This window comes from Phacochoerus africanus, chromosome 2 (assembly GCF_016906955.1).
Source record: "Phacochoerus africanus isolate WHEZ1 chromosome 2, ROS_Pafr_v1, whole genome shotgun sequence".
NCBI lineage: Eukaryota > Metazoa > Chordata > Mammalia > Artiodactyla > Suidae > Phacochoerus > Phacochoerus africanus.
This window is the reverse complement of record NC_062545.1, coordinates 240473994-240488862: the sequence shown is the minus strand read 5'-3', so window position 1 is coordinate 240488862 and position 14869 is coordinate 240473994. Positions and strand designations below refer to the sequence as shown.

The 14869-nt window shown below is 49.7% G+C and overlaps 1 protein-coding gene across 2 annotated transcripts in view; it reads right to left on the bottom strand.

The window, feature by feature from the left end:
- Positions 1–4751: 4751 nt before the first annotated feature.
- Positions 4752–14869, bottom strand: part of FRMPD1 (FERM and PDZ domain containing 1) — a 139637-nt gene continuing 129519 nt past the window's right edge. For both annotated transcript variants that reach the window (XM_047767960.1, XM_047767958.1), the window contains exons 13-16: positions 13397–13579; positions 12145–12292; positions 8646–9452; positions 4752–7243 (exon numbers count right to left, since the gene is read on the bottom strand). In XM_047767960.1, coding sequence (XP_047623916.1) covers positions 4887–7243; positions 8646–9452; positions 12145–12292; positions 13397–13579 — 3495 coding nt within the window. In that variant the 3' untranslated portion in view covers positions 4752–4886. The remainder of the gene's footprint in view (positions 7244–8645; positions 9453–12144; positions 12293–13396; positions 13580–14869) is intronic.

Sequence of the window (14869 nt, the reverse complement as noted above, 5' to 3'; positions counted from 1 at the left end):
TAGTTCTCAGCCTGGTAGCTAAATGTGCAGGGCCCAGAGTGGAGGCTTTGGTCTCGGCTCCCAAGCCCCATAGTGACACAAAGGAATTGCGTCCCACCGAAAGGTTGCCGCGCCTCACTGAGCCTCTGTTTTCTCGCCTATTAGCTGGGCCCACAATCCCAGTCGCTTGCCGACTGCACAGGGCTGCTGCAGGTTGACCAGCCCCTTCGGTGGCTCTTAAGGGCTGAAACCAGGCTTGAACCATCCCTCAGCTCTCATCGTGGGAGCCTTGTTTTTCTCCGGGCTCTCTGTGCTTCCCCACAAGCAGCGAGGCCCACGAGCTGACACAGCTCCCCTCACCACCACCCAGCCGTCCGGGATAATAACAGGTCTCCTGGCTTGAATGAAGGGTCATGAATCAGCCTAGCCTCTGGCCACTCTCCCTTCTCCATCTCGCCTCAAAATCCCCAGGGAAACTACTGCTCAGAGAGCTGAAGTTACTTGCCCAAACCTTGCCCTGATAAAAACTACCATTTGCTCTTCCATTTATTCCTGCAGTCCTAGGGGTCTCACCCTTTTGAGAGATCATACTATTGAAATGGAGTTTTAACTAAAAAACAACACCCCCCCTCCTTGGCTAAGAAGGCAGCTGCAAGCCTTTCCAGCTATGCTCATCACTATACCACCCTTCTTGTAATAATGTAACAACTGTGTGCCCTCTGTCCAAGCCAGCAGCCCTGCTAGTCAGGTACCCAGCATTGCTTATCAGTTCCGCTTCTGTAACCTTGCCCGCTCAGTTTCTTAGGGAGGAACACTGTCCGCTTGGGGATGGGGGAGGTCCGGGATGCTTACATGGGAAAATCAAGACCTTGTAGTGTATAAAAGTTACTGAGAACAAAGACCTGGGGCTCAGACTCTGGAGGTGACTCCTCTGAGCCCGCACCGGTGCTGAATAAACCTTGCTTTTCCATATCTCCGAGTGCTGTTTGTCTCCTTCTGTTGCCACAGTTTTTGCGGTTTCCACAACACTATGAAAGAGCCGGAAATACCTCCTGCCTGGGGAAACCAAGCCCTGCTGGATCTGTCCTTGACCTCACAGTTTTCCCCCTTTTCTTTACAGAGCATCTCCAACACCTACCCACTGGTCTCCAGTCCGTGCTTTAATCCATTCTTTATCTGCTACTGGAGCACCTTGTAAAATACTGAATGAAATTAACTATGCTTTCCTCCCCAGAAAGCTTTTTTTCTGAAACCCACCTCTAATGTCTCTGTTCATAAACTGGCCTTGGCTCCCCACTCAGCAGGATTTGCTAAGTGGCTCAAACGGTCTTCAGCGGCTCCCACTGCCCCTGCCAGTCTGTGCATCTTGCAGAATACCTTTCCTTCTTCCCTGCCACTGCTTTTGTGTCTCTTCATCTTTGAGCTCACAGCCACTTCCTCACAGAAAAGACCTCCTAGCTGGTATTACTGCCCACCCTCCTTGGGCGCCCATTCACTTACCATATGATTATTTGTCTCCCTTACCTCAAACTCCTCAGCGGATTCCCATGGTACTTGGATGTGCAATCCAACCTTCTCAAGGCTTTGCATGCTTGGTTCCTGGCTGCCCCACCAACCTCATCTATCACTCTTCTTCCAGCTTGCTGTTTTCCAGTCGCACCTGTCTTCTTGAAATGCTTTAAACACACCAACAGCTTCTGCAGATACTGTTCCATTTCCTCCCTGTTTTTCTGTGGCTGCCTCCTTCTTACCTTTTAGGCTTCAGCTTAAACCTTCCCTCTTCAGAGAGGCCTTTACTGACCACCTATAGGGAAAATTGGCTCATCCCAGCCCCATACTAACACTCTTCATTTTCTTGATTTCACTTTCATCTGTCGGTAATCTTTTTTTTTTTTTTTTCCTGTGTATTCCCTGAAATTGTAAGTTCTTTGATGGGACTACATCTATCATGTTGATGGTTGTATTCCTGGTGCCACTGCACAATAAATATTTGTCAGTAGAATAAACAAATGAGTTATTTTTCTCCTTTCTTGAGAAAAGCTTACCTTCCTATCTGTTAAAGCCAGGACTTGACACACAGTAGCTACTCAGTAAATACTTCTTGACATCCTTGCTCTAATTCAGGCTGCCTCCTACAGGAAGCCTTCCCTAATCACCACTTTCTCTCCCACGCCCCCACCACCAACACGCTCAAGTTACTTCTCTCTTGTGAACTCTCATAGCACCTTAGCTGTTCTCTTTGGGGGTCCTGAGTACACCATGACTTAGAGTGTAGGTCTCTGTGTGTCATCTTACCTCCTGGACCAGGAGCTCTTGAAGACCAGATTCTCACCCACCTATTCACAGCCATAATCCTACATCGAGCATCCTGGCGTGAGTGTACCATAAACGTTTGTTTAAAGAAATGAATCTCCCAAGATGATGGTGGGTGGAAAAAGGAAGGAGTGTTCATATCCCGTAGTTTCTCAGTCATTAAACAATTGATTCTTGTGTTGGGGAGTAGGCAGTCCCATCTGGCTCTCATGCAGGGGGAGCTATGTATCTCAGAGGAAGTGCTAAACATGGCAAACCCTCTGCACTTCAGCTTCTCAACAAGCAATGATGAATTTCTCCGAACTTCTGGGACTTATACTCCTCATGGGGGCTCAGAGCAAAATACCAGCTCCATACAGTAACAACCCAAGGAAGTACATGGATTTGAGGGGAGAAGCAAAGAAACAAACAAATATTTGAGTGCCTGTGCTGGAGGCTTCACAGTCTTCTGTCCTGCCTTCCACACGTATTTATTTCTCACAACAATGCCAAATGTATATTATGTAATAATCTCTTAGTTCGGGGTATTGTGTGGATAAGAAAATATATTCAAGATACCTACATAAGGCACACTGTAGGCCCTCACTAATGAGACTAGTGTTATTTTCTTTTGTCACTTGGGGAAACTGAGGCCCAGAGAAGTGCCTGTAACAACCCTACCAGCATCCAAGCCCTGACTGAGTCAAAGTCCTGCCCTCCTTCCCTAAGCTTGTGAACACACATTGTGTGCACTTAAGTCAGTTACGTAGCTCTTCACAGCTTTCTGCTTGTAAAAGTATTCAAGTCCTGTTTAACATCATACGATTTTTATTATGTGGGTGTCCTGTTCTTATTTTTCATTGTCATGAGATCACTTAAACTCTGTTTACAAGAGCCTGGAGTTCCCGTAGTGCTTCAGCAGTAACAAACCCAACTAGTATCCATGAGGATGCGGGTTCGATCCCTGGCTTCGCTCAGTGGCTCAAGGATCCGGCATTGCTGTGAGCTGTGGTGTAGGTCGCAGACGTGGATCAGATCCTATGTTGCTGTAGTTGTGGCATAGGCTGGCAGCCGCAGCTCCAATTTGGCCCCTGGCCTTGGAACTTCCATATGCCACACATCTGGCCTTCCATATGCCACACAAGCAAAAAAAAAAAAAAAAAATCTCTTTACAAGAGCCTTATTTAAATTTTATTTAAAGTATTCTGTGAAAAGAAACAGGCCTCTGAGAAAATCTTTTCCTGGCACAAGTACTGGTTAACTGAATGCCAGTTAACAAGCAACTAGTAACGGGATAGGAAGATTCTCTTCTCTATTGCTTTCCTTTCGACTGGGGAGAGATTACGTATGTGACTTAACACCCTCACCTCTGCCCCTGTTTTTGCTGCGTGAAGGAGAGGAATTAGGGAGCCTTTGAGGAGATCAATTGCAGAGGAAGCATTGAGCCCACAACTGACCAGGAGCCCCACAAGGATGGGGGACCCCTTTGAATGAACTCTAAATAGCCCAAAGTGAGTGTCCGAATGATTTTGCCCTTGACAGAGAAGCCAGGGAAAAAGGCATCCAAAGGGTAAACTGAAATCGGTTTTCCTGGAATCTGAAAATAAAATGCAAGGAAGTTTTCAGACTAGGAGAAGAACCCATAAATTTGGGGGATTATTACTAACTTTTACTGAGTAATTACTAGATCTTCACCCTAAAAAGCAAGCACTATTAGTATCCACAATATTCAGAAGAGAAAACAAAAGCACTGTTAAATAGCATGTCCAACCTTGGTAGCATGCATGTTCTAATAAGATTAACGGGGATTAACTGGCTCAAGTGGAATTAGTGAGAAATGTATTGAATATATTTATTCTGCTCTAATATTATTCTTAAAAAGGCAAATCTTATTCAGGCTTTAATGTTTGCCTTCGATATTTAAAACGGATCGAGGGTGCAGGATTTAGGGGGTGCAGTCAATTTCAGATAAAGCACAGCACACCTGGATGGGGGCGGGGTGTGTGCCACCTAGGGGCTTACTGTCACCTAGTGGCAGCTTGTGCTTATCGCAGTGAGGCTGCCAAGAATACCAGGCCTCTGGGTGCAGGTGCTGCCAACCAAAATTCGTGAAGGTGGAATCCATCAAATATCACATGTATTCACTCCCCATTGCAAAGGCTGCCGCCAAATCAGTGTGATAGGAGAATTCAGGACTGTTGTTCAGAGATTTCACCTTCCTTATCCCTGCCTTCTTGGGACAGTTTGTGACTTCCTCCGGCAGCCACACCCTCAGGGTATGCTCTTCCCAGGGTACACACCTTACTTCATCCGCTCAGAGAGGTTGTGAGCATCCTGGCCACCGACAGGGACTTGTCTTGCTCATCTTTCTGCATAAGCCCTAGCCCATGGCCTGGCCCAGAGGAGGGGATCCAGTGAATGTTGGTTGAATGAATATGAAGGAATGCTGTTAACCCAAACTTATCATCACTCTGTAATGATTCAGGCAAAGATTAAGCAGCAGTTTATTTGAATACTCTTAATAGTAAACATTTGAGAGGGGTAGGTGGGGACATGGCAGGGGCTTCTCAGCGAAGTGTCCAGGGCATGGCAGGGGTCCTGGGCAACGGGCGTGCTCACAGGGCAGTGGAGGCCCGGAACTTCTGGGTCAAACAGAACACAGCGGCCGTGAGGGCTGTGCACTGACGGGCCAAGAGTTTCACACTCAGGTCATGGTAGCCTTTCTCGCAGGTCAGCTTTGCAGCCTCCACAAACTGGTGGTAGGTGTACACCACATCCCTCAGGTTCCCGGCTGCCTCCTGGTGTCGGGTGGAGCAGCGGCTGCAGTCTGTAAACTGGAAGCACAGGCCGGCCAGCTGGACCAGGTGCTGGAAGGTGTCGCGCACAGCACCATGCATCTCCTCGGGGGACTGGTCCACTCTGATCACGTGCTGACAGCTCAACAGGAGCTTTTGGGAGCCCATGCAGAGGCGGCTCCGGCTTTCAGAAAAGTGCCAGGTGCACTTCTCAGGCGGGTGTTTATTCCCATTTCCCCAGGAAGCTTCTAAAATGTCCTGTAATTCCAGCAAGCTCTCCATGAGTTGGATGAAGCCCTCAGGGGTGCTGGCAGGGGCCGCCTTCAGCTGTCTCAGAGCCCTGGAGCAGTACTCTGGCCAGATGTGGCTGTTCCTGGAGAGGGGCTCGGCGCTGCAGCTGTGGGCCTGGGCAGGCCTCCAGGGCAGGGCCAGCCAGCTTCCTGCAGAGGGTGGAGAGGTGAGGGGGGCTGGCGGGGATGCTTGCATGTCCCTGTCTTCCTCCTCCATCTCTGGCTGCAGGCCACGGAAGCACGTGGCATAGGGGAACTGGCAGCTGCACTGCTCCATCCCAATCCTGGGGGCCTCTGTCTCATTCATGCCGGCAAATCCCAAAGATGTGGCCATTCTGAGACTGGCAGAAACTTTAGGATGGCTTTCTGGGGCAAAGCACAGGAAAGACTTCTCAGCAGGAAGGCAGACACTAGGGCTTTTGTCCTTGCATTCTGGCAATGAACAATGGTTTGAGCCTTCTAAGTGGGGCTCCTCTTGGAGAGAGAGTAGTGGCTCGGGCAGAGAAGGCCCTGGATTCAAACAGACCTGCTGAGGAGTGTCCCTATGGACAGTGTCTTCTCCTATCACATGGCTAAGTGGCTCTGCCTTGAGCTCCTCCGGAGGGAAGGCCAATGAAACGGTCTGGTCCCTAAGCAAGAAATCTGGATCTAAATCCAGCTCGGCCAATAGTTGTGGTTCTTGGGCCTGGCAGGCTTGGCCTGGGGTTTCTCTGCTTTGTCCTTGGGGACCTGAGGGGGAATATGGTGGGGTCTGCTCAGCCCCTGTTAGAGGAGTCTCCAAGGGGAGGGAGGCTATTATGCCACCAGCCGGAGCACTGACACCAATAGTTTGTGGAACGGCATTCAACATGTCACCCTTGGGGTCACCTGAATTCTCCCCAGACTCATCATGAAATGAGTTGGTGCCATTTTTGTTTGTAACTTCTCTATCATCTTCCAAAGATAGTGGTCCTTGTTGTTTCTCCTTTTCTCCTGAGTCTATTCCACATTCGCCAATTCCAGACCCATCTCGAGGAGACAACAGAGGCTCTGTATCCTGGGGGGCAGTTTCTTGCACATGATTTGTAAACAGAGATCCCAATCCTGTTTCCAGGTGGACTCCTCCAGGCTCCAGTGTGTCTCCTTGACAGACAGACTCTGGGCTCATGGTCAGGCAGACCCTGTCTGGGTTCAAGTCTGCACTGGAGAGGAAGGAGGAGGTGCTGTCCCCAAGCTCCATGGTGAGCTCTCTAGGGGCACAGCCATCCAAGTCTTGAAATGGACAGAAAGTGTGGGGAGGCCCTACCTGAGCTGTATCTGGGACAGATGAGCCTGGATTGGAATGGGGAGGGGTGTTTGCTAGGGAACAGGCAATGGTGGTGGTCAGAGGGGCCATCCCAGAATTCTCTTTATGGTTGGGGTCAATCCGGAGGCGAATGGCAGAGATAGAAGACACTCGAGAGTCAATGACCGACTTGGTTTCCATGGTCTCAGGCTCCATCTCCATGGCTCGGGAGGCTGGGTTTTTGCTCTTGGTCTCCCTCAAGGGAGCCAGCAGCCCAAGGGCTTTGGTCTCCAGGAGGCCAGGCTCACCCTGCATGTCCTGCAGAGAGGACACGGTTGGGGAGGGTGCACCATGGGCCAGGTAGGGTTCCCGGTCGTAGTAGCACAGGTCATCCACACTCTCCAGGGAGGCGGACGGCACCAGGGGAAATGAGACTTGACAGGTGTAGTCTGTCTGTAGGAAAGACCTTCTTTTCCTCAGGGTCTTGGCATATTTCTTCACCCCTCCCCTTCTTGGCTCTCTTGCATGTGGCCCAGGATTCAGGCTGTCCTCAGGGCTGCAGGTGCTGCCCTTATTCTGTGAGCTTGTGGCACAGGTTTCTGCAGCAGAAGCGGCTCTGAGCCCTGAGAATCAAGGAAGGAAAAAAGTACATGAAAAGCAGAAAAACAAAGAGACTGAGAGATCTTGGGCTCAGCATTCAGGATGGCCTGTGTTCAAATCCTGGCTGGACTGTGTAACCTTGGGCATGTTAAATCTTGTGTCCCTCAATTCCCTCATCTGAAAAAATGGGGGTGATCATTGTGGTAGTTTTTGTTTTTTGTTTTTGTCTTTTTTTGTCTTTTTGCCTTTTCTGGGGCCACTCCCACGGCATATGGAGGGTCCCAGGCTAGGGGTCGAATCAGAGCTGTAGCCACCGGCCTATACCACAGCTCACGGCAACGCCGGATCCTTAACCACTGAGCAAGGCCAGGGATCGAACCCGCAACCTCATGGTTCCTAGTCGGATTCGTTAACCACTGAGCCACAACGGGAACTCCTGTGGTAGATATTTTTGATTCTTGGTTGCCCAAGATCCATTACCTTGTCTTTTGGTCACAGTATCCCAACTTCCTTTCAGGGGATGACATCTCACCAATGGTTACAGTCTGTTAGAACTATTTTTTTTCTTCTAAGTCTTTTAGGGCCACACCCACAGCATGTGGAAGTTTCCAGCCTAGGGGTTGAACTGGAGCTGTAGCTGCCAGCCTACGCCACAGCCACAGCAATGCGGGATCTGAGCCATGTCTGCAACCTACACCACAGCTCACGGCAACGCCGGATCCTTAACCCACTGAGCAAGGCCAGGGATTTAACCCGCAACCTCATGGTTCTGAGTCGGATTCGTTAACCACAGAGCAATGACGGGAACCCCCCAATTTTTTTTCTTCAGTGTGTAATGTGAATCTGTGTGTGTGTGTGTGTGTGTGTGTGTGTGTCTATAATCGTCCTGCAAGGATCTCAGGTCAACCTAGGAAGCCATTCTGCCTGGGAAGACACCTCACACTCTGGAGGAAGGAATGAGGAACCTGAAGGAACTATGACATCCGAGTCCCTGAAGGGCCACCAATGGCCCAGTTAGGTTCTTCTTGCTTCAAGGCCTCATGTAATGTAGCCTCAGGGTCCGTAATGATAGTGCTGCCTCCCTCCGCTGGGCACTCCTGTCAAACCCTTTTCTTTCTATGTACATTCGGTCCATCTCACAAGGCCTGGCCCATTTGCCGCCTCTTCTAGGAAGCCTTCCCTGGTTTCCACTGTTGAATGAATGCCACCCATCTCTGCTTGCCCACAGTTTTTGGACCTCCCCGGCTGCCCAGACGTGAAGTCAGGATGCCTCTAATTTGGTCCACTGAGCCCAGGTGATTCCCCCTCAAAAGAGGACAAGGATTGTGCTTTACTCATGTGTTTTCCCCTCAAGTTTGGTCTCTGTCCCCGGTGGGGACCGGGGAGCTGCCTGCCGAATCCGCAGACCTGCTAGAGAGGGCTCACCTGAGAGGGTGTCGGGGGGTGTGAGCTTGTCGGCTGCATCATAGTATTCCTCATCTGAACTGCCATCCTCCAAGGCCAGCGGCAGGCGCGGGGCCAGGGCTTGCAGCATGGAGCTGGGCTTGGCCTCAGTCCCGCCCTGCTGGCCCCAGGGTGGCAGGCCCCCACCCCGCCGGGGAGCTGTGCTCTCCGAGTGGTCGCTCTGGTGGCTGGCCGGGGAGACACTGGCACACAGGCTGTAGTAGTCAATCCGGCTGCCCTCGTACAGCCTGGGGTCCAACCCGACCACGCTCAGTTCCGGTCCCCAGCTGAAGGTCTCAGGAGCAGGACTCTCGGCCAACTCTGTCTTGTGGCTCTGAGGGTTGGCTCTCTGGGCCAGGTCTAGGAGACACAGGAAGCCATTGGTCTCAATCCTGCTTCTCTCCTCTTGGCTGTCGGAATCAAGACTCGCCGGGAAGCCTGGCAAGCCCAGGGGGAAGAAAGCAGACTTGCTGGAGGAGCAGGCATCCAGGTCATCCTCTTCCAGGGCATCCATGGACTCGCTCGAGCCACTGGTCCTGCAGCCTCGGCTCTCAGTGTTGGCCGAGTCGGATGCCTCGGACTCCGCGCTGTCCATCGTGCTGCTGGCCCCGCAGGTGCCGGGGCCTTTCCTGGCCACCTCAGGCATGGAGTTGTCCTGCGGAGGCTGCTCTGCTTCTGCAAGTGGTCCACAGGGGCCCACCTTCAGCAGGCGTCTGTCAGAGAGAGGCTCCAGCTCGCAGTCCACTTCGGAGGACTCCTCAGAGTCGCTGCATGCCCTGGATTCATAGCCTGCAACACATGAGACTCCAGGGGTTACAAAACAGCATCCAGGGACTGGCAGATGCTTTGGTGTCCTTCTGCGCCCACTCTGCCTGCCCTCCCATTTTCCAGATGGGAGAAATGAGGTCCAGAAGGTTGACAGGCCCAGATCATGCTCCACTGAATGACACAGGATCCACGGAACTCTGAATTCCATGTTCTCCCCACCATGTCAAGTCTCTTTTGCCACATCTATCTGAACCACCTAAAGGAGATGAAATTACCTCCATCTCCAAGGAGATCTGTCTGTTCATAGAAACATCTGGGTATTTAGTTGGTTTGCTAAGTCCTTCCTAAAAATCTCAGCTCTGTCCTGACTGGGCATCAAAATCAGATAGGGAATCATATTTAAAATATAAATATATAAACTTGGACTTAGCTCTGGTGTACTGAGTCTATTACCTAGGGAGTGGGGTCCAAGAATCTGTATTTTTTGTTGTTGTTCTTTTTAGGGCTGCACCCATGCCATATGGAGGTTCCTAGGTTAGTGGCTGAATTGGAGCTGTAGCCACTAGGCTATGCCAAAGTCACAGCAATGTCAAATCCAAGCTGCATCTTTGACCTACACCACAGCTCATGGCTACACTGGATCCTTAACCCACTGAGCAAGGCCAGGGATCGAACCTGCGTCCTCATGGATGCTAGTCATATTTGTTTCCGCTGAGCCATGATGGGAACTCCAAAAATCTGTATTTTTAGCAACTTCATGGGGGTATCTGAGGCTGCTAGGCTTGCACCATTCTGAAGGGTGGCCTAGGAACCTACTGGTGCTGCAGAGCTTTTAGGAAAGTGAAAAGTCATCCACTGCTGGTACTTGGGAAGGGTTCATGGTGTGAGGGTTGTGGGTGGGCATTAAGCCAGGTCTCTAATTTCTCATGTACCATAAAGACTCCAGGTGTGATCTTTCTAAATTTCTCTCTGATCACATGACACTCTATTTAAACCTTCTGATGGTTTCCCTTGCCTACAGGGAAGAGCTTAAGCTCTCCTTCCTTCTCACACGAAGGTGCTGACTTCCTCAGCAGCCTGGTCACCCCTGTTACAGGATGGCCCATACTTTTTACCAGCAGCCTGGTCACCCTCTCACAGGAAGGCTCTGACCCCCTGGCAGCCTGGTCACCCTCTCACACAATGGCCCTGACCCTCTCAGCAGACAGGTCACCCTCTCACAGGAAGGCCCTGACCCCTTCCCATCATACAGGTCACCTGCTTCAGCTCTCCTGTGCTCCAGCCACTACAGAGAGTGTCTCACAGATCACGACCTCACCCTTGGTGTCATGCCTCCCTGCTGTCCCCTCTGCTTCAAAAGATCTCTCCTCCCTTCATGGCCTGGTTAACTCCACCATGCATTTCATGACCTCTTTCAAATACCTCCTGCCCTGGAGGCCTCCTGTGACCACTGCCGCCTGCTCTGGCCGAAGCAGCACTGCCATGAGACCTCCACAACAGCACCGCTCTCCTGGCTGCTGTCTCCCAGATCAGACTCAGAGGTACCATCCATTTTCCATAGATGGTGTTAAACACAGAGGTAACAAGTACACATAACTCATCGATTCCTGTTTTACTTTAATTCACGATCATCTAACCTTGTGAGATGACTTATGACTTATTTTATCCACAGGGAGGAAATGCTAAATAACAGCGTGCTCCTGGCCACCCCCCATTCTCCACCTTCAGTGACACATCACTCCTTCAGGCACATCAGTAGCTTGAAATTAGCAAGGTATGCGAATGCCAGAGAACTAGGCAATGGCTTCAAACTGGGGTTCTGCTTTGTTTTGGTGTCTCCCTGCAGAGACAGCTGTTAAACATTTATCAGCAAACCACTGGGAAAATGCTGCATCAATAGCGCTGAAGCAAAAGCCTGGCAGAAACTGGGAGGTGGCCTGGGAAAATGTTCACCTCATCTGGCCTCCACCACGTCATTCCTTACATCATGTGATGTCGAGCCCCTTCCATCCACACGTACCCCCTTCTTCTAAACATGTAAGGTTAAGAATTTTCATTACAATTCAAGAGGCTGCAAAAGAGTGCGTAGGCGTCGGGTGAGAACTACATCATCTGTACTTTCTGAACAAATAAGTGAAATCTCATTTTATTGGCAAAGAAAGATAAAACACAGTGGATCTTAGGGATGATTTTAGGGAAGAGCACAGGGCATCAGACATCTTCAATAGCATTCCTTGGCTTTAGGGGACTCTCAGGTCCAAAGAAAGCTTCTCTATCTAGGATTTTTTTTTTTTTTTGTCTTTTTAGGGCTCACCCACAGCATATGGAAGTTCCCAGGTTAGGGGTCGAATTGGAGCTGTAGCTGCCGGCCTACACCACGGCCATAGCCACGCCAGATCTGAGCTGTGTCTGCGACCTACACCATAGCTCACGGCAACACCGGATCCTTAACTCACTGAGCGAGGCCAGGGATTGAACCTGCAGCCTCATGGTTCCTAGTCGGATTCGTTTCAGCTGAGCCACAACAGGATCTCCTCTATGTAGGATTTTGGAATGATCAACTGTTTACCAGGAAATAAAATCGAGAAAGAGCACTCAACTGCTTGAGTGGAAATCTCAGCGCCACTCGATGCCTCTCCTCCGTGTAAGCTGCCCTGACCTACAAGGCAGTGAAATGGGCCTGTCCTTATGGTGGAAAGCCTCAGTGCCTCACCTTCTTCAGCAGAAACCCGGTGCACCTGTTGTTTGTGTCCCGGCCAGAGGAAAATGGAGGTAACTGGGTCGACAAACAGCCTGTAGTAGCCGGCAATCAGGCAGGCTAGGTCCTTTGCACTGTTGGATTCCAGCAGCAAGGTCAGAACCTTCGAAGGCAAAGAGAGCTCTTATGCTTCCAAAGGGCTAAGGGAAGACCGGCAATAAGGCCATGTGGGGCTAATGAGAGAGCCCCAAATAAATCCAGCCATGGTCCACAGGCAGGCCCCTGGTGTCCCATTTTCTCACCTACGAGACGTGGATGTGCACATACACACACGTACACAACCACAACCACATGGACACACACTCACACAGGCACAGTGGCTTCCTCGCAAGGAATCGCCACAAGGTCTCCTGCCCCTCCATCGCCAACTTCAGGAAGTACCCCACATCATTTACTTATTTTTAAAAAATTTTTAATGATTTTTATTTTTTCTATTATAGTTGATTTATAGTGTTCGGTCAATTTCTACTGTACAGCAACGTGACCCAGTCACACATATATACATACATTCTTTTTCTCACATTATTCTCCATCATGTTCCATCACAAGTGACTGGATATAGTTCCCTATGCTCTACAGCAGGACCATTTACTTATTTTTTTTGTCTTTTTTTTTTTTTTTTTTTGCTATTTCTTGGGCCACTCCTGCGGCATATGGAGGTTCCCAGGCTAGGGGTCTAATTGGAGCTGTAGCTGCCGGCCTACGCCAGAGCCACAGTGACGCAGGATCCGAGCCGTGTCTGCAACCTACACCACAGCTCATGGCAACGCAGGATCGTTAACCCACTGAGCAAGGGCAGGGACTGAACCCGCAACCTCATGGTTCCTAGTCGGATTCGTTAACCACTGCGCCACGACGGGAACTCCCCATTTACTTATTTTAATCGCTGCCACTCAAAATCTTGGGCAGCCATTCTGGTTCTGTGCATGTGATAACCCCCCCACCTCCCGCCACTGGTCCCATCTATAGGTTTCGAACCCATCAGGAAAGTACGTGGTCCAGTTCACATAAAAAACGTTTTAGACCTGCCCAGGAAAAGGCATCCTGTTCATCACTTTTCCTTTGATGGGACAGTCTGGGCAATTCAACCTCTTAAGCAAATGTTGGACATTGGACTTTATTAATATCCAAACTCATATAAACTACCCTTGAATAATTTAGCCCCAAATTCCAGAAGCGGAATGCAAAATCTCTTCCCTGTTGTTACCTTGACGTCCTGAAGATAGACTTTGACCATGCTCACTTTCTCAGATTCTTCTGTCAGTTCTACACGGCTGATATTTGCAAATTCTGCCAGAGTGGACATGATGTTGAGTTTGCTATTGATAATTTGGCTAATGCCATACTTGGCTCCAACTAGAAGGGCAATGTAGGATTCTCTATCCTGTAACTGCGGAAGGATGGAAGGGAGTTAGTTTCCATTCACAAGTTAGTGAAAATACATGATACATGTAAGACATGAGACCTCTCTCTGCAAACCCCTTGATTCTTTCTTCAAGTCCTCACCACCACTCCCCTAGACTCCAAAGTTAGGTGACAGCCTCATCAGGGCCCCAGCTACAGATAAATTAAGTATAAATTTATCTCCCATAATGTGCTTCACAATTGAGAATCAAACCACAAGACTTTTACCTATTCCATGAATACAATGCTGTACTTTCACAGCTATGTGCCCATAGCCAGGCGGTGCTCTCGGAATCCTCTTGCTGGCCATCATCACTTATGGAAACCCTGACCCTTTAAAAGCTTCCATCAAGGAGTTCCCATCATGGCTCAGTGGTTAGCAAGCCCGACTAGCATCTGCAAGGATGTGGGTTAGATCCCTGGCCTCGCTCGGTGGGTTAAGGATCGGGTGTTGCCGTGAGCTGTAGTGTAGGTCGCAGAGGTGGCTCAGATCCTGCATTGCTGTGGCTGTGGTATAGGCTGGCGGCTACAGCTCCAATTAGACCCCTAGCCTGGGAACCTCCATATGCCACGGGAAGGGGCCCTAGAAAAGACAAAAAGACAAAAAAAAAAAAAAGCTTCCATCAAAACCTACTGCCTACTGAACATATCTGTTCCTCAAACCAGAATAAATATTCCTTGTCCTCTGTCGTTTCCACACCACATCCTCTGTACTTCTCTGACGGCACTGAGCTAGGACTTCTTACTGTAATTATTTGTATCCAAGTCTCATATTCCATGGTAAGGTCCCTGACAACAGAGTCTGCATGTATCTAAATTTGTAATTCCCAGGGCCCAGCGAGCACCCAAGCCAGTTCAGGGTGGTTAGTTTCCTCTCCCATTACCAGTTCTTTCCTTAGTTAGGAAAGGAAAAGAGAGACTGGAGATGGGAACATGGCAGTTGGCAGAAGGCAGGATTAACCTGGAAAAAGTGGGAAGTTTTTCTTGCACTTCCAAGTTTTCCTTTCTGTACTCTGGTCTCTTTTCCACCACTTAGTCGTTTAATTGTACAAAGACTCAGTTTATTTTTCCCTTCCTGTATCTGATGCTCTTTGTTTTGCTCAAAACATTGATTTTTGGAGTTCCCTGATGGCTCAGCAGGTTAAGGACTTGGTGTCGCCACTGCCATGGTTCTGGTCACTGCTGTGGCAAAGGTTCCCCTGCCTGAGAAGGTCTGCATGCCTTGGGGGTGGCCAAAACAATTGATTCTTTTTTTCCACCTACATGTTTAGGTCAG